The sequence below is a fragment of the Rhodamnia argentea genome, chromosome 10 (assembly GCF_020921035.1).
Source record: "Rhodamnia argentea isolate NSW1041297 chromosome 10, ASM2092103v1, whole genome shotgun sequence".
Lineage (NCBI taxonomy): Eukaryota > Viridiplantae > Streptophyta > Magnoliopsida > Myrtales > Myrtaceae > Rhodamnia > Rhodamnia argentea.
Genome location: NC_063159.1, coordinates 6,706,765 through 6,732,513, shown reverse-complemented (window position 1 = coordinate 6,732,513; position 25,749 = coordinate 6,706,765). Strand labels below are relative to the sequence as shown.

Here is a 25,749-nt window from a genome sequence, read left to right as displayed (position 1 = left end):
GTAAAAGAACCGTCATAACCGGAAGAGTCGTAGTAGTCCCAAGCTACATCCATCACCACACATATCTCATTATACTCGAGAGAAATGTCATCTGCTCGGAAGTCGCTGCTGCTTCTATTCAAATACGGTACTGGAAGATCAGTAGTCTTATCGCAGAAGACGTGAAACGACCCGAAGGAATGGCCAAATAACAGCCGTCGCCATCTCGTTCAGAACATGGAGTGGTGACGTTTCCACAACTACATTGGCATTCGGGGATATAAGAATCTGCAACCATAAATGGCCAATTCAAAGTATCTGACCAAGTTGCTGATGGTTTAATTATTCATCAAGAGCTCTGTTATAATATCACAGAATTTCTCAAGTCACATCATGCTAGCATTCACTTTTACATTCCAATCTTTACCGGTCTACAGATCATCGTGGTACATGAACGTATCCAAGACGTGCTTCTTCTTACAACCCCAGTGGCACTTCCACGAACAGACGGAGTTGAAGATTGCAAGTCTTGTGGAATGAAGGGAAATGATGTTCGACGTGGAAGGAGACTTCGAAAGAACAACCGCGTACCCATCGTCCATATAGTCTGTCCCTTCAGGGAACAGCTGCCACAAAAGGCTTCCACCCCCACCTCCACCTTTCTTGGTCGAGTTCAAGAGGGTCTTGTACACCATGCTAAAAAGCGTGTCCCGGTATGATGAATTGTAACCAGGGTCATTAGCAGAGACGCCAAATTCAGCAAACAGAACAGGCATGCCGAGATACTTCTCAGCATCTTCAATGTGAGATTCCATCCATGATTTTGTGAACTGGAGATGCACATCTGAGATTGATTTCGCTATCCTTCAACAATGAATTAGCAGTTGAATTAGTGGGAGACACCCACTTCAATTTTTCAGAAGCTATTTCATAAACATAATGAGCACGCAGGTGCAATCCTGCATATGCAGAAAGAAAACGCTGCACATCTTTTTCTAGTTTGTCAACTAATTAAGAAAAACACGGTCTGTATCTTCTTTATGCCTGATTTAGTTACTAAAATACATCAGCAGTAGGTTTGTCAAAATCAAGCAAAAGAGGCAACAAATCCAAATTGATTTGACGTTTTTCCGCAACCAGTGCCTTGTGCTTACCAAGAGTCTGGATAGATATGAACAGAGGCAAAATCAATGCCCAGAATCAGATGGTTCCTAATGAAGTCAGTACCAACTTGCTGTGCGTATGTGTTTGGATTATACTGAACTCTGTTAGGAGTGGAGAGACCATAAAATCCTTCCAATCCAATCTCTACCAAATGCTTTGGGTCGATGCTCTTCACATATACTGCCATTTCTTCTATCCATGCCTGGAAAGTCAACATACATTGGTACGTATGCAGCAAAGAAAGGTTTAACTTCCTGTAAAGAACTTGAACCTTAACAGAAAATGCCATTACAATCTATGATTCATTTTGTCTTGGGTGAATAAGTTTCAATGAAAATGGACCTGCAAGGTATCACCAGATGGATCCAAGGTGCATCGTGGCTCATTCATCAATTCCCAGGCAAAGATTGAAGGGTCCTCCTTGTAAGTTATATTTGTGAACGTATTGACTCTATTAAGCACAGTCTGCATGAATCAACTATCAGTAAGCACAACCATATCTGGACCAACAAACGACTCCTATCTCAGGTAATAAAAGCAGCGACTGGCTTGCCTTAACATGAGCCTTGTAATAGCTCTTCAGAGTTGGATGAGAGAAGAATTCGTCATCCGATGTCAAGTTCAGGCCAGCTGCTTTTCCCCATTTGACATATTGCGTTTTGCCACCATAGGCTTCCCAATTATTAGTTAACGACAAAATGAGCCTGATTTTGTATTTCTTCGCTTCACTCACCACAAAATCTAATGCCTGAAATACAGTAAAATAAAGGGAAATTTTTTGAAAATCTTCTAATTTTCATGTTCAACCGTGATGTCCATGTATCTCTTGGAGAACAGAGTGATTAGCAGGCATGCCACAGGATCACACTTTTACCTCGGTAAAAATTAGCAGGTCAAACGGTACCTTGAAAACGTCTTCGTCATAAACCGATGGAGATTTCTGAAGAGCTCGCCATTGGCCATCATTGAAAGCCCAAGTCCTACAAACTGTTAGTCCCACAGCAGATGCTTGTTGGAAAACCTCACTGACCTTCCCCCTTGTAGACTCATCCGCAGCAAACACCATCAACCAGTAGGTGTTGAACCCATTAACATAGAAAGGTTGGTCATTAACCACAAACTGGTTGCCTTTCTTCTGGACCATTTGCCATGCATCGCCTTCCATGTTACCTGGACAAGCACTGAGCATCGTGGAAATACAATGAATCCAAGAAGCCACATGCCCAAAAAAGGGCTGTGCGAGTCATCTGATAGTACGTATGTTATCATCAATGATAGGACGATATTCTTGACAAGTGCAACGGTATGAATGTGGCCTAATATCAAGCAACAGTTCGATAAAACAACACAATCAACCTCACAATCGTGATCCATTTAACATGAACAAAGAACAATACCCCTCACTCCCGCTAAGGTTGGGACACTGATTTTCTGCGTCGTCCACCATCATCTCTAATGGCTCCATTGCCTTGCCACCGCAAACAGCCGGTCTGTCATTCACAATGAAAACAACCACACAAGAAAAGAGGAGCTTTAGCCAGACATCCATGGCGTCGACTCACAACACCACACATGCCCCTCTTTTTTCTTGAACCACCGCTTTCTTATAAGCGTCATCAATGGGCAAAGGTTGCCCCTTGTGGGGAAAGAAAACTGTGAAGTTCAAGAAGAGTGAAGTGGAGGGGATAGCACCCTCTAGCTTTTAAGCCAAGAAAAGTTTTTGCCCCATTGGCCCTCCTCCGTTTTCAGGTGAGTGGGTGTACGGATTAGGGATCATACCACATCACTCCTAAGACAAGTTTTTTCCATAAGGGTCCTACCTGAACTGCAGTATTCATAGTCGCGTCAACGGAATCAACAAAGAAAAAGACGATGATGAAATACGATTCACAATCAAACCCAGTTTGGCGCGGGAAACCCCACTCGGTTCTTTCCACAAATTTTAAAAGAATCAAAGACAAACCGGGTCGCCATCAACAAGTCTCGTTGTTAAGTTTTAACTTGAAGAGGGCATAAATCGACTGATTCTCGGGAGCTCGCGCAAATGGGGTTCGAAGCGAACGTACAGGTGAGCGGAGCTTCCCGAGGCGAACGCGAAAGGCACCACGGATCGAGCGTCGACGGTGACGCCGGTCGGGTCATGGAGGCGTGTGGGGACAAGAACGCCACGCGTAACCAGAGAGAGAAGAGAGAGAGAGAGAGAGAGAGATTGCATGCAGAAGGTGAAGACTGAAGAACAATGGCGACGCATTAATGGGAAGGATTGAGAAAACTAGATATCGTGCCAAGGCCTACGGTTGAGGTCGCTCCTTCTCGGCCCCATTCATGGCGAAAAAATCCATTTTTTTAAAAAATATTTTGTATATTTGAAGCTATAATTACAAAACATAAAGTTAGATAATTATTAGGAAATATCAATGGGAGAAAAGGTCAAACAAGGTTTTAGGAATTAATTTATGGAACATATATAGTTTTTCGCAGAAGTGCTTACTTTTATTGGCTAAACTACACAGAGACCACCCGTTTGGGATTATATCAGAGTAGATGATGCGAAAATAAGCACCTATTTTCCAGATGAATGATGGAATTAATTCAAGAGAGGGGGAGAAGTCTAAACAATTTATATGCCCTAATTTCCCTAATTATCATATTAAAAGGACTCATTTTGCATATATTTTTACAAGTGTTACTGTCACGGCAAACAACAAATGGCAATTTTTCGATAACAAATTAATAGGGGCAAATTTAAGACTACGCTAGAAAAAAAAAAAAAAAGGTTTGGGCAGGTTTAGAATTGGACCTAAAGCTTAGATTTTTCTTAAACAAGAAAAAAGCCCAAAGCAAAATTGATATTGAACATAAAGTTTGAAGCTTTTTTGGAATTAGGCCCTAAAAATTATTTCTTTAGCTTTTTTCCTCGCGAGAAATCAAAGATTTTGAATGATGTTTATATATAGCTTGTTAGTAAATGGAAATGGCATAAAAACATGGATGCCTCCCTCCTGTTTCTTATTCTTGCATTGCCATTGGATGAAAATGAGGGAATAAACCTATTAAAAAACAGTGATTGTCCCTTCATTTTCTAAAACCAATCGTGTAAAATGTCCAAATAAACTAATTATTAGACCCAATAATCAACGTAGTCAACCCTACAACTTGGAGGGATGAAACTCGGTTCTTGTTGTCATCTCTTCAAATTTTCGAGGCATTTCGAAAGCCTTTTTCGAAACTTTTCATTTCTTTTCCGCTTTTTACAGAATTCGTTACTGACAGAACCCAATTTCACGTGAAGACAAGACGATATCATTACAGACTTGAAGTTTTGCAGGGTTTTTGCAAGGAAAAAAGACATTCCAGGCATTGGCTGCACCACGTATCAATGACTCGCAAAACAAACATCATAGAAACTAGTTAGAAGAATTGTAACACGAAGTTGACGATGTTACATATAGATCAAGCACTACTTGGAAGCCATCAGCCACGCCAATTGAACAAAACCATGCCAGACAAACCCAACGTGTTCAAAAGTCGTAACAAGCCACAAGGCAAGCACTGTTGCCTTTGAGGTTGATTAACAACTGACCATCCTCATGTCTCCATCAACTTGCCAACAGGAAAGAACGTCGTAAAATAATACTAAAACACCAGCAGCATTCTTCAATGAGCAAGCTTTAACAGGAAAAGAGGCTATAAACAAGATTCACATACGAGAACTACTTGTTTTGTTGAAGGAAAGAAGCTGGTCACTACAAAAACTGGTTACCAAAATTCAAAAAATAATTTCCAAAAACAAAAAGCTATAAACAAAATATTCCCTCAAAAACCAAAAATCAAAAAAACTTCGTGGCAATCCAAAAACCAAGAAATTTTTCAATACCAAAATACGACAAAAATTTTGTCTAATACCAAAAGGCCCAAAAATGCAATACAAAATGGCCAAATAATATTGTCCATCCTCACAAAATGGGTTCGCCAACACAACGCCCTCCACAAATTCTTATTAAAAGTACCAATACAATTTTTCTCGCAAATACACTAGAATAAAAATAACAAAAAAATATTAAAATAACACGATCATTATTTCCCAATAAAAAATAAAAAAAAAATCAATATTAATAAAAAACAAGTACTAAATTTCACAAATGTTATTCCACAAATTTATTTAATTATCTGGAAATTAGCACAAATTATTTTGTGCAATTTTTTTTTTTATTTAATTATATCACAACTTCAAATGAGAATTTTAATCATCTCACTTAAACTAAAATGTTATTCGCGCAAATATTAATTTATTCTGAAATAGTACGAAATTATTTTTCGTCGCCAATTTTTTTTATTTAATTTATACAAATTATAGAATTTCCAAATTCACAATTCATCCGTCGCAAAATTTTTTTTAAATTAGCGACGAAATATGTGTTTGCGCTAATTAGCAACTTATTTCGTCCAAATTTTTAGGGAGCTTTGAAATTTAAGATTCCCACTCTCCCTCCCGCCTAATCCCATTCTATAAACTCTCCGCCCCTTTCATCATTCCACTCCCACAGCACAATTCCCCACCAACCCCACTCACCTTCTCTCCCGTCCTTCTCTCTCCCCCACTCACCTTCTCTCTCCGTCCCTGGGCGAACAGGCCCCCTCCCCCTTGTTCATCATCTTCTTCTTCTTCTCTTCTTCTTCCATCGGCAACCTCCCCCACCTTCTCTCCGTCCTTCCTCCCCCCCACCACCTTCTCCTCCTCCTCTGGGCGAACAAACCTTCCTCCCCAGCATCATCTTCTTCGTCTTCTTCTTCTTCTTCTCTCGGCAGCCTCCCAACCAACGCCAGCCTCCAGCGACCACCACCCCCTCGCGCACCCCGCCGTGCGGCCGCCGCTCGCCCACAGCCCCGCGAGCCGTCGTCGACCCCACCCCACCCCCTTCCCCACAACCAGGCCACGATGCCCACAGCTCAGCCATCCCTCCAGCCGTCGCCCCGAGCCCGAGCCCCCGACCCCATCCCATCCGCGGTCTCTCCCCTCTCCTGTCCCGGCACCCCGACTACCCCCGCCACCCTCCCAGCAACCCACCCCCCGCCACCGTCCAGCTCGCCAGCCCCGTCGCCACCACCTCAGCCCGGGGACTCCCTCGACCCGCTGCCACCAAGACTCCCCACCCCCATGCCATAAAAAAAACACAAAAAAAAACTCCTTCACAAACATTCCAAAAAATGACAAATACAATTTGCAATAAAACAAATTTCCCAAAATTAAAATCAGGGTCAGAATTTCCACAAAAAATAGTACAACACCAAAATTACAACAAAAATTATTTTCGTCACTAAATCACAACAGAAAATGCCAAATCAAATAGTGACGACATTTTTTTGTCTAATACAACAAGTTTCGCCTAATTCCACAATAATTAGTCGCAAAATATTATTCGCTAATTAGCCACATAAAACAAAATCAATAGCACAACTATTCGCCAAATTTACGACCAACCAACATTTTTCGTCCTAATTTCCAAATCGGTTTAGCACAATTGTCAATTTTCGTCAAAACCGCAAATCCTTGTTTTTTGTAGTGGGTGGCCTCACATAAGTAAAGCCTATGAAGGGGTTTTCCTGCGGCGGTGGGACTGGTAGCGGGAGAATCTGCTATGGGCATGTCGGTACATTTTTTTTTGTTTCGAAATTGGCAATGCACTGCTTTCCAGCGACTTCTGGAAGAAAACTGGGCTTGATCTCCCGCGCCTCGAGTTTCCTCCAGTTGATCGTCTTGAACCATTTGTTGTTTTTGATGTCCGCAGTCCCATTAGGTCCACTGCCCAGGCGCTTGCTGGGGTCTTTCTGTAGCAGCTGCAGCATATCTTAACATCTTAAGTTCTCTAATGGATTGAGAGATTAATTATGTCGGAGAAAAAGAGATAGGTTTTCATGATCAGGTTAGCTCATGTCATACTTTTTCATCATGCAAAACAGAGGGTAGCTACGGGGGCTAGCGAGTCAACTAGAGACTGTTTGATTACTATCTCAATAGATAAGAGATGATTCAGAAAAGAAAAACACAAATAGCAGATAACGATAAGCTGCCTAAGGAAATCGTATGCAGATGTTCTCAGAATATGTCGTCAATCCTATAGTCAACCTTCGTTCAAACACAATCATCAAGATGAGGCCATTTCTGTTTAATTAGCACATCCAGAAATGCTAAGGTTGCCAAAAAGGCTCCAACCACTCAGGATATGCATGTGCTTTTTTAACTACATAACAAGGGGTAAACTCGCTCTGTAGATCGATTAGAATCATTCGCACAAATTTAAACAGAAGATAATTAGTACTTACAAAGACAATAGAAGGAATGCACATAATATATATACACATGCAATGCTGATAAGCAAGAATACATAACAGGAATTCCCTCAGACTTACTCCTTCCAACAGCGAATGGGCTTCACTGGAAAGAAAATTTGGTAGCTTCATTTTGTCCTTGACTATCTTCTGTTGAATCTTTTCGCAGTTTCCACCAATAAAAGGAGGCTGCATAAATGAATTGAAACGAACAAGACATTAGCTTATTAGAATTTTATGTGTATGCTGCATAGAACTATATATTCAAGTATCCTGTCAAATAAAAAGACTGCTAACCTCGTAACTGTATGTAGTAAGTACATAAATCACCCGTTGTAAGTGACTAACAAGAGAGCTACGAAACTTAGGTTGCTGTGAACGAAGTATATAACAGATATCTCGTCATAAACACATCGAGCTATTTTCAGGAAGAAAGATGAAGCTGTAGGATAATTAATCGTCATCACTCCTAACATTGTAAACAAAATTTAACTCGTTTAAATAGCATGGCCAAACAGATATCTAGCGATGCTTTAGTCTTCACAGAAGATCAACCATATTGTATTCATCATGTAACCAAAACAACAGCTCAGCTATTACGATGGGGAACCATTGAGCAAATTCATTAAGACCAGCATGGGTGAGGTCCAGCAATGGTGTCTCCATCAAAATTGGAACAAATTATACCCAGCAAAGCAAGTAAAACAAATAGCAGGAATGCCAACCTTTCCGGTAAGCATTTCAAATTACAGTACACACACACTCCACCAGTCCGCAGCTTTATCATGCCCCTTTCCAAGGACAATTTCTGGCGCCATATATACTAGTGTTTCACACAAGGCATTAGATCTTCCATTCTCCTCAAGTTGCTTTGCTAGGCCAAAATCAGTCAAGGCAACCTAATCGCAAAAAATCGTATATCAAGTCTCTAGAAATCCTAAAAAGCGAGGGGTTGGGAGTGCCCGTCTATGATCAGAAACAGAAAACAATCTGAAAGCCCCAGAGAGTGAGAGAGAGAGTACATGGCCTTCAGCATCCAGGAGGATATTTTCTGGCTTGAGATCCCTATGCATTATGCCATTTGCATGAAGATGAGCCACTGCAGAAACAATTTCAGCAGCGTAGATACGTGCCAAATCCTCTCTGAAACAATTCCTACTATGAAGTCAACGCAATTACACACTTTATAAATCACACAAAGCTTTGGAAGGCAAACCTGAAAAGGCCATGATGATAGACCTGGAAAAAAGATGGCCCCCATTTATAAAGTCCAATACAAGATAAAGCCTGTATTTGGTCTGCGATTGCATGTGAAAAGCAATTTCAGTTATAAGACTGAATTACAGACATAGCAAAGACATTTAAAGCTTCAGTGATACTACGACCTATTATGATTATAAAGGTAGGACGGTGGAAGTACCTGGAAAGAATATCTAAGCCGGACAATGAATGGGTGATCACTTTTGGTTAAAATGTCTCTCTCTGCTTTCATGTACTCAGCATGATTCTTCTCCATGATTTTGTCCTTTCTCATTGCCTTCATTGCATATATATCAGTAGTGCCCTTTTTCCTCACTTGCAAGATTTTTGCAAATGCACCTCCGCCTACAACCTTCAAGAGCCTCAAAATCTTCAAGACATAAAGGGATTTTCAAGTGTGTCAAGTTTCTTATTCACTCTGGCATCAGTCATGGACTCTTGAATTTCCTTGATGGTCTCTCCGTTAAAACACTCCACAAAATCCGTTGACTCATCACTTTCGCTTAGAGTGAGCATACTCAGCCTCAATGTTTGATTGACACAAGAGGAGGGACCGACCAGAGAATGCGACCTGCTATATATGACAACTGGATAGTCATAGACGAGTTTGTTCACATCTGCACCAGATACAGAGTTTTCATCGACACTCACCTCCAAGGAGGGTTGGACCGGTGCAGGACCAAACACATCAGACAAATCAAATTCCATGTGATCCGTAACAACGGCATCATGAGAATTCAAAGGTAAAAGTAAGCTTGCTAGGGAATGGCATGCATCTCTGGCTGTTGGTCGAACCAGATGACTGAGAATAAACCATACTGTCACTTGTATACAGTGCTAACAAAACAATAATCAGCCAGAGATGTTTCCAAAGCGGCTACATGTCGGTCTTTCCAATTATCCTAAGGTCATAAACTGCAGAAGCACTCTGTCAATGTTTTTAATCAACAGGAAATTCACGTATGCCAAAGCAGTGCCGAGAAACTTAGGAAGCAAGCTGAACAAAATCCAGAGGTAGAGACAGTTCTTGTTTCCTGATTCACAGGAAACCACAGATACTACAGCAATTCTTGAACTCATGAAGATCTGGAAAGGTAATCTGCAGTTCAACGAAAGACAAAAAAGGACATTAGTGGAGCTAAACCAAATGGCGAAATTCATTAATTACAACAAGTTTCCACAAGAGACCATCCAATAAAATGAACGATGGAATTCCGCGTTCAGGTTCTTCCCTCTCTAATCACCAATGAAGATAATCAATCAAATACATCAACACTTTGGCCAACAGCTGTCTTGATAGGGATACGTACAATGGCCCAATTTCAGTCAGATGCTAGAGCTTCAATCCGATCGATCTCGATTGATGTTAGCAATTCGCGAAAGTCATTATAGCCATTGGGTGATTATTCTCATTTATATAATAGCTCCCGTTGCTTTAACTATGCTTGTGACTACTAATGTGCTCCTTTTAAATTGGCGCACAATGTGCTCAGTGCAAAATATTATTAAAAACCCTTCTTCGGCTCGTGCCGATACCTTGCTAACCCTTCGAAATTGACAAACCATGGGTATCATAGGTCTTCAAATTGCCGTGTTTGGATAACAAAAGTTAGGCTCGACCTCGGTGTTCCAAAATGTTTTGAGCATCGGCAGTGTCTGTCCCCACCTATGTTAGTGCACATACAGACGTTAGACGTCTTGTCCAATCCATTTTATTCAAGAGATTATTGAGCACTTGGTTCGATTGGCCCCTAACAACTAGATAGCTGGGGTCCCGCTCCCCGGGACCGCTTGATTTGGGGCTCACACCGGACACGGGTCACGGGGCAGCGCTCCCGAGCCGCGAGGGCGATTTTATGTTCAATCATAGAAAGATTTCTATGGGAAAGTTAAATATTTTAGGCTATGTGGGCAATTTTGTAATTTGTGCGATGTAGGGTTTCGCTATATATATTTAGGATGAAACAAGTCTCAAAAGATTGAGAGAGTATGAGGTAGAGCGGCTGTCAAACCTTTCTACGTTAGTTAGTGAACTTTATCTCATCTAGCCCATTTGTTAAGGGATTAAAGGGATTTCGGATAAATCAGATCCTTTGGGAAACCACGTAAATTCTTGTGTTTGCTGCGAATTTCCATTACTTTTTGCAACGAGTTGATAGGATCGAAACCTAAAATATAGTCGAACATTTGCGTACTTTACCTACATCTAGTGTTGTCCCCACATATGTTAGTCCCACTTTATTAAGCCATTATTGAGCACTTGGCCGTTTGGATCAACAACTTATTGGGTCCAAACTCAATGACCTAAGGCAAAGGGGACAAAATGGCGGAAGCAATTTTCAAGTTATTTGAAACTATTCTCTTATGACATTGTATCTAAATGTATTTACATCTATCGTCTTAATATCACAAGTTATATCGAAACTCCATCATTTCATTTTCATATAAAATTTCTTTATTTGTCACTCTTTCGAAATTGTTTTAAGCAATAAGTTACAAAAAAGATGGAAATTGTACATAAGTTTAACATATTCATGACAACTCAAATATAAAAGAGAGAAAAACACTGAAATTATAATATACTTGTAGTACTGTGTCTAAGGCTCTATTCCTTTTGTAGAAAATAACAATATTTTTTGGTGTTTGGCTAAAACATGAAGTGAACTAAAAAATGTTTTTCACCATTCAGTATGGAAAATCGGATTTGATTTTTTTTTTTCCATACCCTCCTTTTGATAATTTTTATTCTTATGTATTTTATTTTTATTTTTATTTTTATATTCAAAATTTGAATTTTTTCCTTTTTTTTTTTTTCTTTTCCCTTCTTCTTTTGTCGATCGCCGACCACAAGGATACCTGGCGACCTGTCGCAAGAGAGGTCGAGCCTCGCTATAGGTTGTTGAGCTCGAGCCTCCCAGATTTAGTGAAGCGATGGGAGACCTTGCTCAAGCTCACTGGTGACCGATCCTTGGGCGTGACTAATTGAAGAAGAAAGTAAAAGAAAATAAAAGACATAAAAATAAAATAAAAAATTAGAAAAAATGTGAAAGGAGTGGAGGATGGGAAATCATTTTATCCTATTTTGAAGGTGTTTTTCCATGAGTAGAAATGTTTTTATTGACTCATTTGTTTTTTGTGAGTCAAACGTCAAAAATTCAAAAATTTTTCTCAAAAGTTGTATTTTGCGAAATGAATAGAGCCTAAATCTATTTACATCTATCAAAGAGGGTTAATGTGAATGTTAATATATTAACTTAATTGCCATCTACATTAATTAAGCTAAACGTACAAAACGTACTTTTCAAATGATATATGCACTATGGGCCTATTTACGGCCCCGACCTGCCTCACCGAAATGGATCGTGCCTCGCTCATGTCTCGCCATGAGAGTCAAGAGTTATAGTTTTCCAACATGTATGAGCGGGATCGAGCGAGAGATTCGGTTTGGTTTTTTGAGCAGAATGATTCTGCAAATGAAACTCCCGTTGATCCGTGTTTCATGTCTCACATAGGACACTAGCTACATATTGAAAAAAAAACCCGAAACTAACCTATGACCCCCTCGGAATAGCCCAAAACCAAGAGCATTTCCGGACTTTGTTAGGGTCGGGGAAAGCGCTGCGTGATTTCTTTTCACTTCTTGTTGGCAAATCGAGAAGATGTGGCGGCGCAATTGCGCTTGAACCGCAACATACCGGGTACAAATTTAATTGACTGTAAAGCGTATTAGAGTAGCGAGACAACAGACGGTGCTAAGAAAGAGATGATGTCACAACTCCTCCCTAGTCCCACATTATCTAGGAGGAGGTCTTGGGAATGCATTATAAGCCTTAGGTGCCCCTTAGACTTGCAAGATGAACAACTTGTAAGATCATCCCATATTTACTACGAATTCCTCATTTTCAAACAAAACCAGTGAAAGAGAGTGTCCAAAGCGGACAATATCTTGCAAAGAGGCGCACCTGACTCGCCCGATCGGCCAATTTTAGTTCAACTTCCTATAGTCGACCTTCGACCGCATTCTGGGGCCACAACGGTGCTCGAAAGAATGGTGATCGAACACGGGAAGGGCAATTGTGCCTTTAAGGGAAGTTTGTCACAATCAAACTCCCTAGTCCCAAGAAGTTCTTGGGAAGGCTTTATAATCTCATTGGGTGCCCTTAGACTTGCAAGCGTTTCAAGTGAACATAGTAGGAAAAAGAAAATAACAAAGAGTCAACATATGTCCGACAAAGCGGAAAATATCTTTCAAAGTGGCATTTTTCAATGTACTACACAAGCCATTGCGATGAAGAGCTCATATGAGTTTTCGCACACCGTAGTAGCTAGAGCAAGATAATCCCACATCGCTACTATTGCAAATCATAGAATCTAGATCAAGAATATATGAGATCGATCCCATACTTGTTGCGAATTCATCATTTTACAAGTTTGGAGTTGTGGAAAAAAGAGCACACTTTCATGTCTTCAAAAGTCCATGCGCGAGAACTTCGGGAGTAAATTTAGTTCAATTCTATTATTCGACGTCCCATGCCATGCAAGGTGTTTAAAGATATGGGATCGCACCTGGAAGGGCAATTCGAGGTCATATAAGTAATTGAGCTCAATCAAACACTGGAAAACAAGTTCCACCCAAGATCATGTCATGGTGACCCCTTTAAGCTGCAATTTGCATTCATAATAGGAAAAACCAAATAACAAAGAATCAACATATATTCGATAGGCTACAATTGCTTTATGCATTTTTCAATGCACTACACAAATTGTACAAAACAATCTTCGATACGAAATCCTAACATACATAGAGCAAGATATTTTGCATATGCAAAGTTGCTTTGGCAGCAAAATGTCCTAAAAGAGACAACTTGATTAAGAATATAAAAGAACTTGTATCACATTCGATTAGCATCATCGTAATAATCCAAGTTTGGAGTTGTGCATGCTAAAAATACACACTTTCATGTCTTCAAAAGTCCCATATTGGAGAATTAATGTGGTGTAAAATCACGCCAATTTTGTTATTCAAGTTGTCCCATGACCATTGACTAAGGTGTTTAAAGGTTATGGGTTAGTCGGCAATTGAATATGTTGACGGGTCATATAAAATCGAGCTTCCACTTTGGTGTTCTCCCAAAGTAAGGGTCGCCCTTTGGTTGCAATTTGCATTCATTTACAAAAAACCATAAGAAAAAAAGGTTATTCTACCTACTTTAGCAACTAAAATCCGACAAATTGAATAAACCAATCTTCCAGACTAAATCCTAACATATACAACATGACACCATCTTGCATATGCAAAGTTGCTTTAGCAGCTAAAATGTCCTAAAAGAGACAACTTTTACGAAGAAAGAACTTGTTACTCGATTGGCATCATTAATCCTCCATGTGCGGGTTCCGTATGTTAGGATGCACATGTGAGTTGTGCTAGAGAAGTCACTTATTAGAGAATTAATGTGGTGATGGAGCAGTTAATATATCCAAGTTGGCCCATAACTCATTGGTTTAAGCTTTTGAGTGAAAGTTGGTTCAACTCAATATGTTGATGGGCTTGGACTTGAGCTCCCACTTAGCGATCTCCCAAAGTGAAGTATCGGACTTCCGCTCCGTGCTCCCAACAAATGATATCGGAGCCAATGGTTGATTGGTGGCCCACTCCCAATATGTATCGGTGTTTGGTGAATATATCTCATGGAAGGAATCCGGTGCCAACGTGATTTCCGGGCTGGTGGGTGTTGTGATGTGTAGCAACGCAGGCCCGATGGACGTCAATGGAGATTCAAGTTAAGATAAGTTGGTGCGGAAGGATACTTGGATTAAGGGAGAGCAAACCTAACACTGGAGCTCACATGTGAGGGGGATTTAATTTGAGATAAGTTGGTGCAAAAAGATACTCGGATTAAGGGAAATTAAACCTAACACTGGAGTTCACACGTGATGGGGAGATTGTTAGGATGAATGTGTGAGTTATGTTAAATAAGTTATACATTGGAGAATTAATGCGGTGTGGAGCAGTTAATATATCTAAGTTGGCTTATAACTCATTGGCTTAAGCTTTTGAGTGAAAGTGGATCCAACTGGATATGTTGACGGGCTCGGACTTGAGTTCCCTCTTGGTGATCTCCCAAAGTGAAGTGTCGGACTTTAGCTTCGTGCTCCAAACACCATAAAGAGTAAAGTTTATGTATAGAATGACATGGATTGGCCCTCAAAACCATTGCTAATGCGGATGGAAGAAAAAAATTGTGGTATAACTACATGATGTCTATCAATCAACTTAAACCACTCCTTTTTGAGATGAGTTCTCTTGTTTTCTCATATGACAAGTTGATTCGGTAGCTCAAGTCATCTAACCATATAATTTTTTTGCAGGGAACATGAATTTATGTCAATCTTCATGAAAGTAAAAAAATATGAATGTTAAAACATTCTGTAAACTGAAATTGAAATTATTTGTCCTCATTCTTCTTTCCCTAAAACTAGCACTCTTTTGAAAAGGTCAATGGAGTAGATTCTTAGATTAAACAGGAAAGAAAAAGGTCCTTCATGTACTCAACATTCAATTATGACATCAAACAAATAAAATAAGATATGTGCACCAAGCGACTCAGATTTGAGTGTTTCATTGGGCAAAGCCTAAAACAATGGTTTTCAAAGTTTTCACTTAAACCGCATAACTTGAATTTGCTTGATCTTCCAACTCCTCAATGTCATCAGATGTGTCAAGGCCAAACAACATATCAAGATATATCAATTAAATATAGAGAACTATACCTAGACACTAGTAATATTAGTAAGGTTCTTTTTCACTATGAGATGGCAAAATTTCTTTCTGTCTGAATGAGTAGATGGAAGGATGAGACAACTAATAGTTTTATTCCAAAGGTGAAGTGAGATGGAAATCTAAAAACAATGTGTAATGCCCCCGACTTAGACCCCGGTGATATCCCGTGAAAGAATTCATGCCTATTGGGGCTAAAGCCAGTCTTGGCCCTAAGGCCTAGGTGTTGGCGAGTGAGGTCTTACGATGTCCTAGGCGCGTTGATCTCGAATTGTCCCACCAATTTAAATATTTAGTTATTGCACACAAGTGATTTATAACAAACTCGTAATATAACATGAGCAACTCACTACTATGTTAACATAACTTTTATCATTACATTACTTCACTATAATATATACTTCTGCATACATCATATTAGTTATAGGGCAAGGTTACGCCTAACTCCTCTAGTGGCGTGGATGCTTCCAAAAGCTTGCCCTTCATACTATGACTATCTTCATCCAAAAGACACGTCTTTCCAAGCTTCTTCATGCTTTACGGTTGTCTCCCACTATTGCTAGGGCTCGTTGGTCCCTCAAATTCCCTTAATGGACCTATAAGTTCTTCACCACGGAGTAGGTACCACGCCATGAAATGATGAGGGACCCAAAAACCGATTCCCTCCTCCACATATACGGTAGAAAGAAAATGACGGTAGGTAATATCTTCCTCAACATCTATTACATCGGTGTGAGTTATCTCGACGGATATGACCAAACCAAAACGAGGTGGTGAATTAGTAGGCATACCTACAAATCTGAAAGGTAAAAGGGTGAGAATAACTTCTCAGTAAGTGAAAATCTAAATTTACAATAGGAGGCTAGCTAAAGATCAAACTCAAGGATCAAGCAACTAGTAAATAAATATAGGTCAATCAAGATCCCGTCAAGCCATTCGACCATATAACTCTTTTGTAGGTAAGCATGCAACTTTCCATTCTTTCATGTACGTCCCATGCTTCTCATGGGCTCATTTAACACCTAAATTTTGATTTTTCTTAAATCATTTATCTTGTATAAAAAAAAGAGGATTAGTTTTAGCTTCACAAAAAATAATTAAATCATTTTTATCATTAATTTAGCATTCATGCATTACATTGCATTTAAGGACGAGAAGCAATTAATCATTAAAATTATTGGTTGGGGCAATTAATCTAGATATTATAATATTTCAAATCTTAAAGGATAAATGAGCCAATTGTTCAATAATATCGAGAGATACAGAATAGTCCTTGAATGAAAATAGGAAAGAATAGGCAAGAAACCCAATCCATGCCTATATATACAATGTCATGACGTAGGGGAAAAATTTCGCTCATCGTTCACGGAAAGGCAAGAGAAGAACACGCCACAGAGGTCTCTTGGCCAATGATGGTTCCTTCCACCACCTCAGAGATCCCCAGCCACCATTCATCACACACCACGTCTTCACGGAAGAAAAAGTCAACGTGAGATCCATTGTCCACATATGACAAGAACAAAGCAGGAGATCGGTTATCGTCAAACGACATTAGACCATTCCAAATCAGCCAATAAAATACCCGCCGATCTATCATTGTCAAGCACACGTGATCCCTAGCCGTTCGCCACGCAAATCTGGGCTGCAATGTTCGAATCCAAATAGAAAATTTCAAACAAGGTTTTCCATCTGCGCTTGAATATTCACTGCTTATTTTTGATTTATTCATACCGAATATGCACGAAGTGGATATTTTTCAAAATAGGTGGTTAGGAAAATTTTCTTCCTAATCCGCAACGTCAACACGAAACGTCATCTTGATTATTGATGGAATACATAGGCAAGGATTTGGGTTTAATCGTGATCGTAAGATTAAATAAAATTGACTCAAATATTCGCAATATTCCAAAATTTGATTGATATATCCACTTCGATTGAATGATTACATATTCACCTTCCCAAATATTGAATCTTGGTTGTCGATCTTTTACAATATACCGTCGCATGATGTAATCTCAAAATTCAAAAAATTCATTCATCCATTTTCCATATTTAAAATCATATCTTTAATAATAGCATCATGTAGATAATTCAATCAATCCTTTGTAAATATTAGGTTAGATTGCATCTAGAATAGAAATCATGTTTAAATAAATATTATGTTAAAAAATATATCTTCAATATATAGGTTTAGGTCAATGTAAACTCTAAAATAACAAGATAAAATTTTGGCATAATTTATTTTAGGAAATTAATTCATCCGAAAATATAAAAAAATCATTCATCCCAGTCATCCTTCCCGCAACATGCCATGTCATCCTCCATACAGCCATGTCATCCATGCCACGCATCTTTGCCATGTCATTATTTCTTACCATGTCATACTAGGTTGCATTTAGTTTAAATTGCATATTAGAATTGCATGTCTTCGTTTTAATTAATACCCGTGTCACGTATTTAATTTAATCATGGTCCTACTTGTGCATTCATTTAGTTTGCATGTAATCTAGTTTAGTCTTGCATTTAATTCATGCCATTCATATAGTGTAGTCTCTCATGCATTCATTAAAATCGGAAATTAAAAAAGAACCATCTGTGCCATGCTCCCTTGATTATATTGACTCGATATTCATAATGATTTCACCCGCATGATAACCTTTTTAGTGAGTTAGGTTAAAATCAATTAATATACCCCAAATGATTTTCATGAAATAAAATGTACCAAAGGGCGTTAGAGTAATCAATCAAGTCCCCACTTTAACTCGTTCGTAGGAATAAAATAGTTCTCCCGCTATTTTATTTAGGTTTCTAATACCTACCATAAATGATTAGTGGCGGCTCCAAAATTAAAATACATTGCTTGTTAATCAATGAACCTCAAGTTGCGATTGGTATGGACTGGAGAGTCCGAGTTAGGTTGGTTAAATAATTAACCATAATCCATTAGCCCAAAAATTTTTCCGAATTTTTTAGGTCGCGACAGCTCACCCATTCTTTTCTCGAGTGAGGCATTTTGGTATGCACATTCAAATTACCAAGGCATCCCTTAGGGCAACCCGAACATGACTCGATTGCGTACTTCAAATCGTTCTATTCGATTTGGCCCATACTAAATCTCATAGTCAAGATGCATATAATCGCCCATGAACGAGGCATATCATATTGTGTCATATTATATCATTGGTCTAAGGTTCTAGAGGTGGCTCCCACGAGACTCCCGTCGTTGTGTAGCACTTAGTCCTTGACCATCATATGAAAAGAACATGCAAACCAAGATTCATTCATGCAAGATCATAAGTCGACATAGCCTTCACCCTAGCATAAATTTAGAAATCCACTTACATATAGGGAGAGGGAGAGAGAGAGAGAGAGTGGCGAAAATGTGGGGAACCAAATGGGGACCCCTTGCCAATTTATAGCCTTAATTTTCTAATTTACTGATCATTTTTTTTTAATTTTTGACTTATCCTCCAAGTAGCCCCTTTACACGTATCATCTCCTTATTCCTACTTATTGCCACATAATCTCCTTTATTTATGAAGCAAATATGGGGCAACATCTTATTGGTCTATTTGGTCCAATTATCTCATGACATTCACCTAGTCTAGTAAGCCTATAAGAAAACTTGTCTAATGTAGAACCTAGGTGATTCTCCTTATGCCATATGCCCAAGTGAGGTGGCCCTCTCTAGAATATTCCATTTTATTTATTTTTATGTGCATTTTCTAGATTTTTACTTAGGGTTTTAATTCACTATAATGGAAAATTGGTCATTTAAATTGGCCTTTATGTGGGCGCCATTGGCGCCGACCTACCCCAAGGTCGGTGGCCATTGGTTGCCTATGATGAGTTATTTTAATATTAATTTAGTAATTAGCAGAACCAATTTTCTAATTATTTCTATTTCTAGCACTACTGAATTAACTAAACTATCGCTAATGGTAATTTGGGCATTCTATTAATGTGCTAGAACATTCTACAATTTTCCCCGAGTATTTTATTAAATTAACAAAAATCTAGTTTGGAAGTCGTGCTTTGATTTTTCACAATAATTATGAAGTTTGACTTTTCAAAGCTTCTTCCTAAGGATGCGTGTTTGATCTTATAATCTAGGGATGCATGCTCGTTTTTATCATCTAGGGATGCATGCTTTGACTTTTCAAAGTTTGACTTGGTAAAAGTTGACTTTTCAAAGGTTCTAGTAATGATTATAGTTGACCTAGTCAAACATACCTTTTTCGAAGTTTGTGCCTATGAGGTGTCGGGAAACTTATGAACCATGTGTTATTTAAGGGTTGGTCCTATGGTGCCAAGTGTCATCTAAGGGTTGGTCTATTTATTTCTCTTAAGATTACTAAGTATTTCTTGTGTTCGGAGTCGGATCAAGCTTATGATGAGTTGTCTATGGTTTGCCTTTAACCGAACCATGCTAGAGGCATGGCCGGGCCGCCATTACGCATGACCGGAGCATCGCCGGACATGGCCTTGTGCCATGCATGTCACGGCCAAGTGCCGTGATTGACACGGCCAGGCGTGTCACATGGCATGTCCTGGTCGAGCCCCGTTATTACTAGGAACGAGCCCTTTTTACTTCAAATTTAGTTTGGGGTCGGAATCACCCATTCCTAAACCTAATCATCCAATCGGAACATAACCGAGGGTGATCAATCCACGGCTCATAACCCCAAACGCTTTATTGCACAATCGAGGGTGATCAATCAATCCGCGGCTAACATGTGTCCGGGTACGAAGTTTTCGGGATAAACTACCATAGTCTAATTCAGGATCAATTTATTCGTGCATTGGAGTTGCTTGCCATAGGAAGATACTAATCATGACCGCCCGTAGCATTTTACATATCCGAGCACTAGAACTAATCATGACTCGCATGTAGGTAGTATTTTCCACGATTGGTGAGCTATTTTTGCTCCCAATGTCTATAACTTCCATCGTAGCTTGCCCGTCTCGACACCCGAATGGACCCTAAAATTTGGGATGTCAAATAATGCAAAATATTCATATGGTGAAGTGATAAGAAGTATGTATGTATATGTGTGTGTGTGTTCTACTAACAGCTCGAAGAAGTTTAGCAAGTTTTAAACCCAAATATGACATTCCCGGCTACTATGGAATTCATTGACTTCCTTAAAAAGCCTCTAAGGGCTGATTGATTATTCTTCCCGCCTTCTTCATTTTCTTGTTTTCTAAGTGCTTCTGCCTCACCAGCACTCGACTCGCTTGGCTTTGCAACTTCTAGATGAGAGAAGTCCATACACAAATACTCATTTTTTAGTACAAGAAACCAATAGAGAAATTTCGCATGAAAATGACCATAAATGTCTCTCAAAACAACATTGATTGATGTAAAGATCGCATATGAAGAATAGTTTCGCACAATTTTTTCCATTGTCAAACAATCTAAAGCAAAGAAACGCAATTCTATGTCCATAAAAGAGGACATCATTCACTACCTTCATCATCACTGTTCTCAAAGCCCTCATGAATCAGCAATTATTAGAAAGAAATAGAGTCGATCACGTTTTACCACACAAAAGTCAAAAGGTCAAAAACAAGGTACCAAGAATTACATGCCCCCGAGATCCAAGTCACCCATGGTTTCTACATTCAAAACAATCAAAACATTCATATTTCCCAACATAAACCCTTTTTAGATGAGGAAACAAAGCGTCTACTATTCTATACCAGTATCTTCATCTTCATCCACGCATTTGTGCGGCTTCTGTTTCTTTTTTGTCTTCCTGTCCTCCCCTTCGCGGAGCGGAAATCTGCAACTACTTCTTGTGGTTCGCCATCTTATTCTATATTTCTTCTTTCGTCTTTCGTTCCCTCGATCTCTCCCCCTCACCCCACCCCCTCGTTTCTCCCTTTTTAGGGTGTCTGTCCAAGACGATTTCCATCTAATCAGCATTCAGTTGCAAAAGGTCAAAATATAACGATGATCTTACCCATATGAGCAGTCCCGCGAGAAACAACGAGCCAAGGCGATGGACATGCATCGACGGGAGATGCAGCGACAAATGGCGCAGCGCCATCGGAGATTGAGGTACAGCAAAAATGGAGAAAGAGAGAGAGAGAGAGAAAAATAAGAGTGAGAAGCGAGAGGGAAGAAAAAGACGGAGCGTGAAAATCCACGCTCATTTATTTGTTTTTCTGTTATTCTGCCCCCATGTAACCATGCACTGCTCCAACGTGTGGGATGTACGATGCATGCAAGCAACGATTCGTCACTCTCTAGGGCATACGTCCTACGTGTTGCCGATGGAGAGTGATGAGGGGCAACTTACGTGAACCGTACCAATAAAGAATAAGATTAATACTGCAACCTCAGAAGGGTGGATAGACAAGGAGGGTAACATTGTAAAGGTTGAAGGCAATCTTGATGATCAAGCCGGGCGCTTCTCCGAGAAGCTATCAACAAGGCCCAAGATCGGGTGTCAGCAAATGTGGTCCAGTTCAATCAAAATCAGTTGGTCTTGGCTAAGGACCAAGGAGTTGAAGAATCTGACTCAAGTCTTTGACTTGAGGCTAAATGAGCTCTCAAACTTCAATCTTGTTCGAGTCCCATTCAACATCACAACCTTCAAGCCCTCATCCTGGCACCACCATCCTAAAGTCTCTCCAAAGAACTTTAGTTCATTTTAGTTGTTTTGAATGACTTTTAGGTGGTTATTTGCCGGATGATCTTTTTCTGGTTGTTGTGCAACATACTTATATACTAGAAGCTGCATCATTAAATAAATTTGTGGGTCTTTTGGGTGCATACATTACACTTGTTTTTATTAATGATGTGAAGAAGATACAAGCAGAGGCACCGCAGTAAGATTATCTATCACTTGTGTTCTCTTTAAATGTTTAAAACTTTTTACACAAGTATCTTTTTTATCAAAATATTTTTAAAGGTTAACAATGCTTGAAAGGTTTTGTCTCCATCAAAATAAGGGGAGATTGTTGAAAAAATATACTTAATTTTGGAGGAAACAAAGTTATCATACTTTGTTGAAAAGACTTTGATTTATGCTTTGAGGGATTACTATAAAAATATATATCTCAATGCCTTTTGTACTTAATATGCATCTTCATTCTAATAGAAGTAGGATTCGTGATAGAGGTAGAATGAAACGAGTATCTTGACTTGATATAAATTAGTCTTATTCTAGCTTAATTTAGCATATTAAATTTCCCCAACTAAAGGTTAATTGTCTATTTTTGATTGCGTTTCTAAGTTAAATTGATTGTTAAACAATCACAAAGATATTATCATAATATTTCTTTATGAGAACTCTTAATTGAGTGACAATCACACATAGATAATTTTATTTATTGGAAGCTTGATTTAAGGATTCTAGGATTTATTTGTATGGGCGAGCAAATCACACATTCCCATTCCGCCAAATTTCTGAAAATTGCAATTAGTAATAACTAGAAAGGAACATAGTCGATCAAGTTTTATCACACAAAAGACAAGGTCAAAAACATTCTACCAAGAAGTCCAAGCATCCGAGATCCAAGTCAGCCATGCCTCCTATATTCAAAAACGGTCAGAACATCAATATTTCCCAAATTAAACCCATCTTAGATGAGGAAACAAAATATCTGCTACTCTATACCAATATCGTCATCTTCACCCACCCATTTGTGCGGAATCTGTTTTTTTTTTGTCTTCTTGTTCTCCCTTCTCTTCGCGGATATCCGCAACTATTTCTTGTTGTTCGCTATCTCATTCTCTATTTCTTCTTTCGTTTTTCATTACCTCGGTCTCTCCTTCCCCCTCCCCCCCGGCGTTTGGCCCTTTTTAGTGCAGCTATCCAAAATGATTTCCATCTAATCATCATTGAGTTGCAAAGGTTAGAATATAAAGATGATCATACCCATACGAGTGGCCCCGTGAGAAATAACGAGCCAAGGCGATGGACATTGCCCTCCATCGACGAGAGACGCATCAACAAATGGTGTAGCGCCATCAAAGCTTGAGCTTCAACGAAAATGAAGAAACGGAGAGAACGAGAGCAAAAAACCGAGAGCGAGAGGGAGAGGGAGAGGGAGAAGGCAAGAGGGATGAAATGGAGTGCGATCACTTATTTAGTGTCAAATCGGAGAGAAAAATGAATAAATGAGCGAGGTTGAGGAGCCAATCTATATGTCTCAACCCTAGAGATTCATTGTTGAGGGTAAGGAAGATCATGTTTGCAGGTTGAAACGCTCCTTTTATGGTCTCAAGCATCTCCACGATGATGGTATAAGAGGTTTGATAGCTTTATGTTAAATCATGACTACCCACGAAATGCGCGTGACAAATGTGCGTACTATAAGAGATTGCATGATGGTTCTTTTATTTCTTTGCTATTGTATGTGGATGACATTCTTATTGCACTGAAGGATATGTCGAAGATACAATTGTTAAAGAAGTTACTTAGAAGGAAATTTGATATAAAGGGTTTTGGAGCTGCCGAAAAATTCTAGATATCTTGATTCACAGAGATTGACAAGTTGGAAAGTTATATCTTTCGCAGAAGGGGCACATTGAGAAAGTACTTGAATGTTTCAGCATGAAGAATGCTAAACCGATAAGTACTCCTTTGGCATCGCACTTTAGACTTTATGCTTCTTTATCGCCTAAAACCAAAGAAGAGGAAGATGAGATATCTCGAGTTCCATATTCTAGTGCTGTAGGTAGTCTTATGTATGCTATGTTATGCGCTCGTCTAGACATTTCTCGGACGGTTAGTGTTGTGAGTAGATATATGGCAAATCCGGGTAAAACTCACTGGCAAGTAGTGGAGTGGATTCTTCGGTATACACAAGGTACCTCAAATGTTGGTTTGATCTTTGATAGAGGTTGTGACATAGGGCATTCAATTGTTAGCTTCGTTGATTCTGACTATGCAAGTGATCTCGTTATGTTTTTACGTTTGTTGGTACCGCAGTTAGTTGGAGAGCAACTTTACAAGATACGCTTGTTGTATTTACCACCGAAGTAGAGTACATGGCAGCAACGGAAGCAATAAAAGAAGATCTTTGGTTGAATCGTTTGGTTACAAAACTTGGAGTGATGCAAGAAGGAGCCTCCATTATCTTTTGTGATAACCAAAGTGCGATCCAGTTGACTAAGAATGCCATGTATCATGAAAGAACGAAACATATCGATATTCATTATCACTTTGTGCATGATGAGGTCCCTAAGGATACAATAAAAGTTAAGAAAGCACCTACAACATATAATCCAGCAGATATATTGACTAAACCAATTCTTTTGACCAAGTTCAAGCATTGTTTGGACTTGATTGGCATTTTTGCCATTTGAGTTATTTAGGCAGTATTGATGGCGGTTTATCCTTTGTTTCCAACATTGAGTACCCTTGCATAGGCTTAGGGGTGTGCATTGTCAATTCCGCTGTTTGGCGGGTGGCCTTTGTGTGGTCACTTTTGGAGGTGAGGGAGAGAGGCCTTGTGGCGTTTGATAGAATGCTCTTCTGAAAATTTAAAGTCAAGATGGAGATTTGCTATATTTTGACTTTCAAATTAGCGATAAGGTTATTTTAGACCATTTACTTTGTTTTAGGATTTTTTTTAGATGGGGCTATAAAAAAAAATATCTTGCATGTCACATTATAACACTTGCTTTTGTTTATGCTCTAGAGCTTTTTACTTTTATCCCGAAACCCTTTGTTTTTCACTTTCTTCTTATCATATATTTAGATATTTGATTATACGCTTGTATTCTTTTATTGAATATAGTAAAACCCCCATTTTCTCCTCATGATTTTTCCCGTTTTGGGTTTTCCATGTATATCGTGTCATGTGTTTTTATTTTAATTTAATCCTTGCTATCTCGCACTTGAATTTGTACATCTATTGGCGTTTTCCGCAACACCCTCCATATCATTTTTTTTTTTGCAATTATTATTTGAATTGTATTTTTTGCAGCAAAAGGAGATTGGTCGGCTTCTCCGTGCAGATGGAGAGTTTCTCAAGAAGAGGGAATTCAAAAATCAGCATAGTAGTTTTTCTCCCCTAGCAAGCTAGCACATCCTACACAGTTTCGCATAAAAAATAGGGGCCAAGGCGTATTTAACGGCATGATCCTTGATAGAAAAATAAAAGCCCAGTTGTCTGCAAAAAATAAATGAGGCTTGATCATTTGCCTACAAGAATTTCATCCTTGTTTTAACTCACCCGATTGTGGCCGACGGTTTCCTCGACGCACTGCATCTCCAAGT

The 25,749-nt window shown here is 39.2% G+C and overlaps 1 protein-coding gene and 1 pseudogene across 4 annotated transcripts in view; both read right to left on the bottom strand.

Annotated features, from left to right (window-relative positions):
• Positions 1-392: 392 nt before the first annotated feature.
• LOC115728237 (mannan endo-1,4-beta-mannosidase 6) overlaps positions 393-25,749 on the bottom strand; it is a 44,396-nt gene continuing 19,039 nt past the window's right edge. The window contains exons 1-7 of one of the 4 annotated variants that reach the window (XM_030658579.2): positions 3,210-3,289; positions 2,541-2,633; positions 2,048-2,324; positions 1,697-1,891; positions 1,486-1,608; positions 1,134-1,345; positions 393-843 (exon numbers count right to left, since the gene is read on the bottom strand). In XM_030658579.2, the coding sequence (XP_030514439.2) occupies positions 411-843; positions 1,134-1,345; positions 1,486-1,608; positions 1,697-1,891; positions 2,048-2,324; positions 2,541-2,608 (1,308 nt within the window). In that variant the 5' untranslated portion in view covers positions 2,609-2,633; positions 3,210-3,289 and the 3' untranslated portion in view covers positions 393-410. Of the gene's footprint in view, positions 844-1,133; positions 1,346-1,485; positions 1,609-1,696; positions 1,892-2,047; positions 2,325-2,540; positions 3,104-3,209; positions 3,290-25,749 lie in introns of those variants that run through there. The other 3 variants (XM_048285962.1, XM_030658577.2, XM_030658580.2) reach the window with 3 other exon arrangements.
• Positions 4,662-9,642, bottom strand: LOC115732955 (annotated as a pseudogene).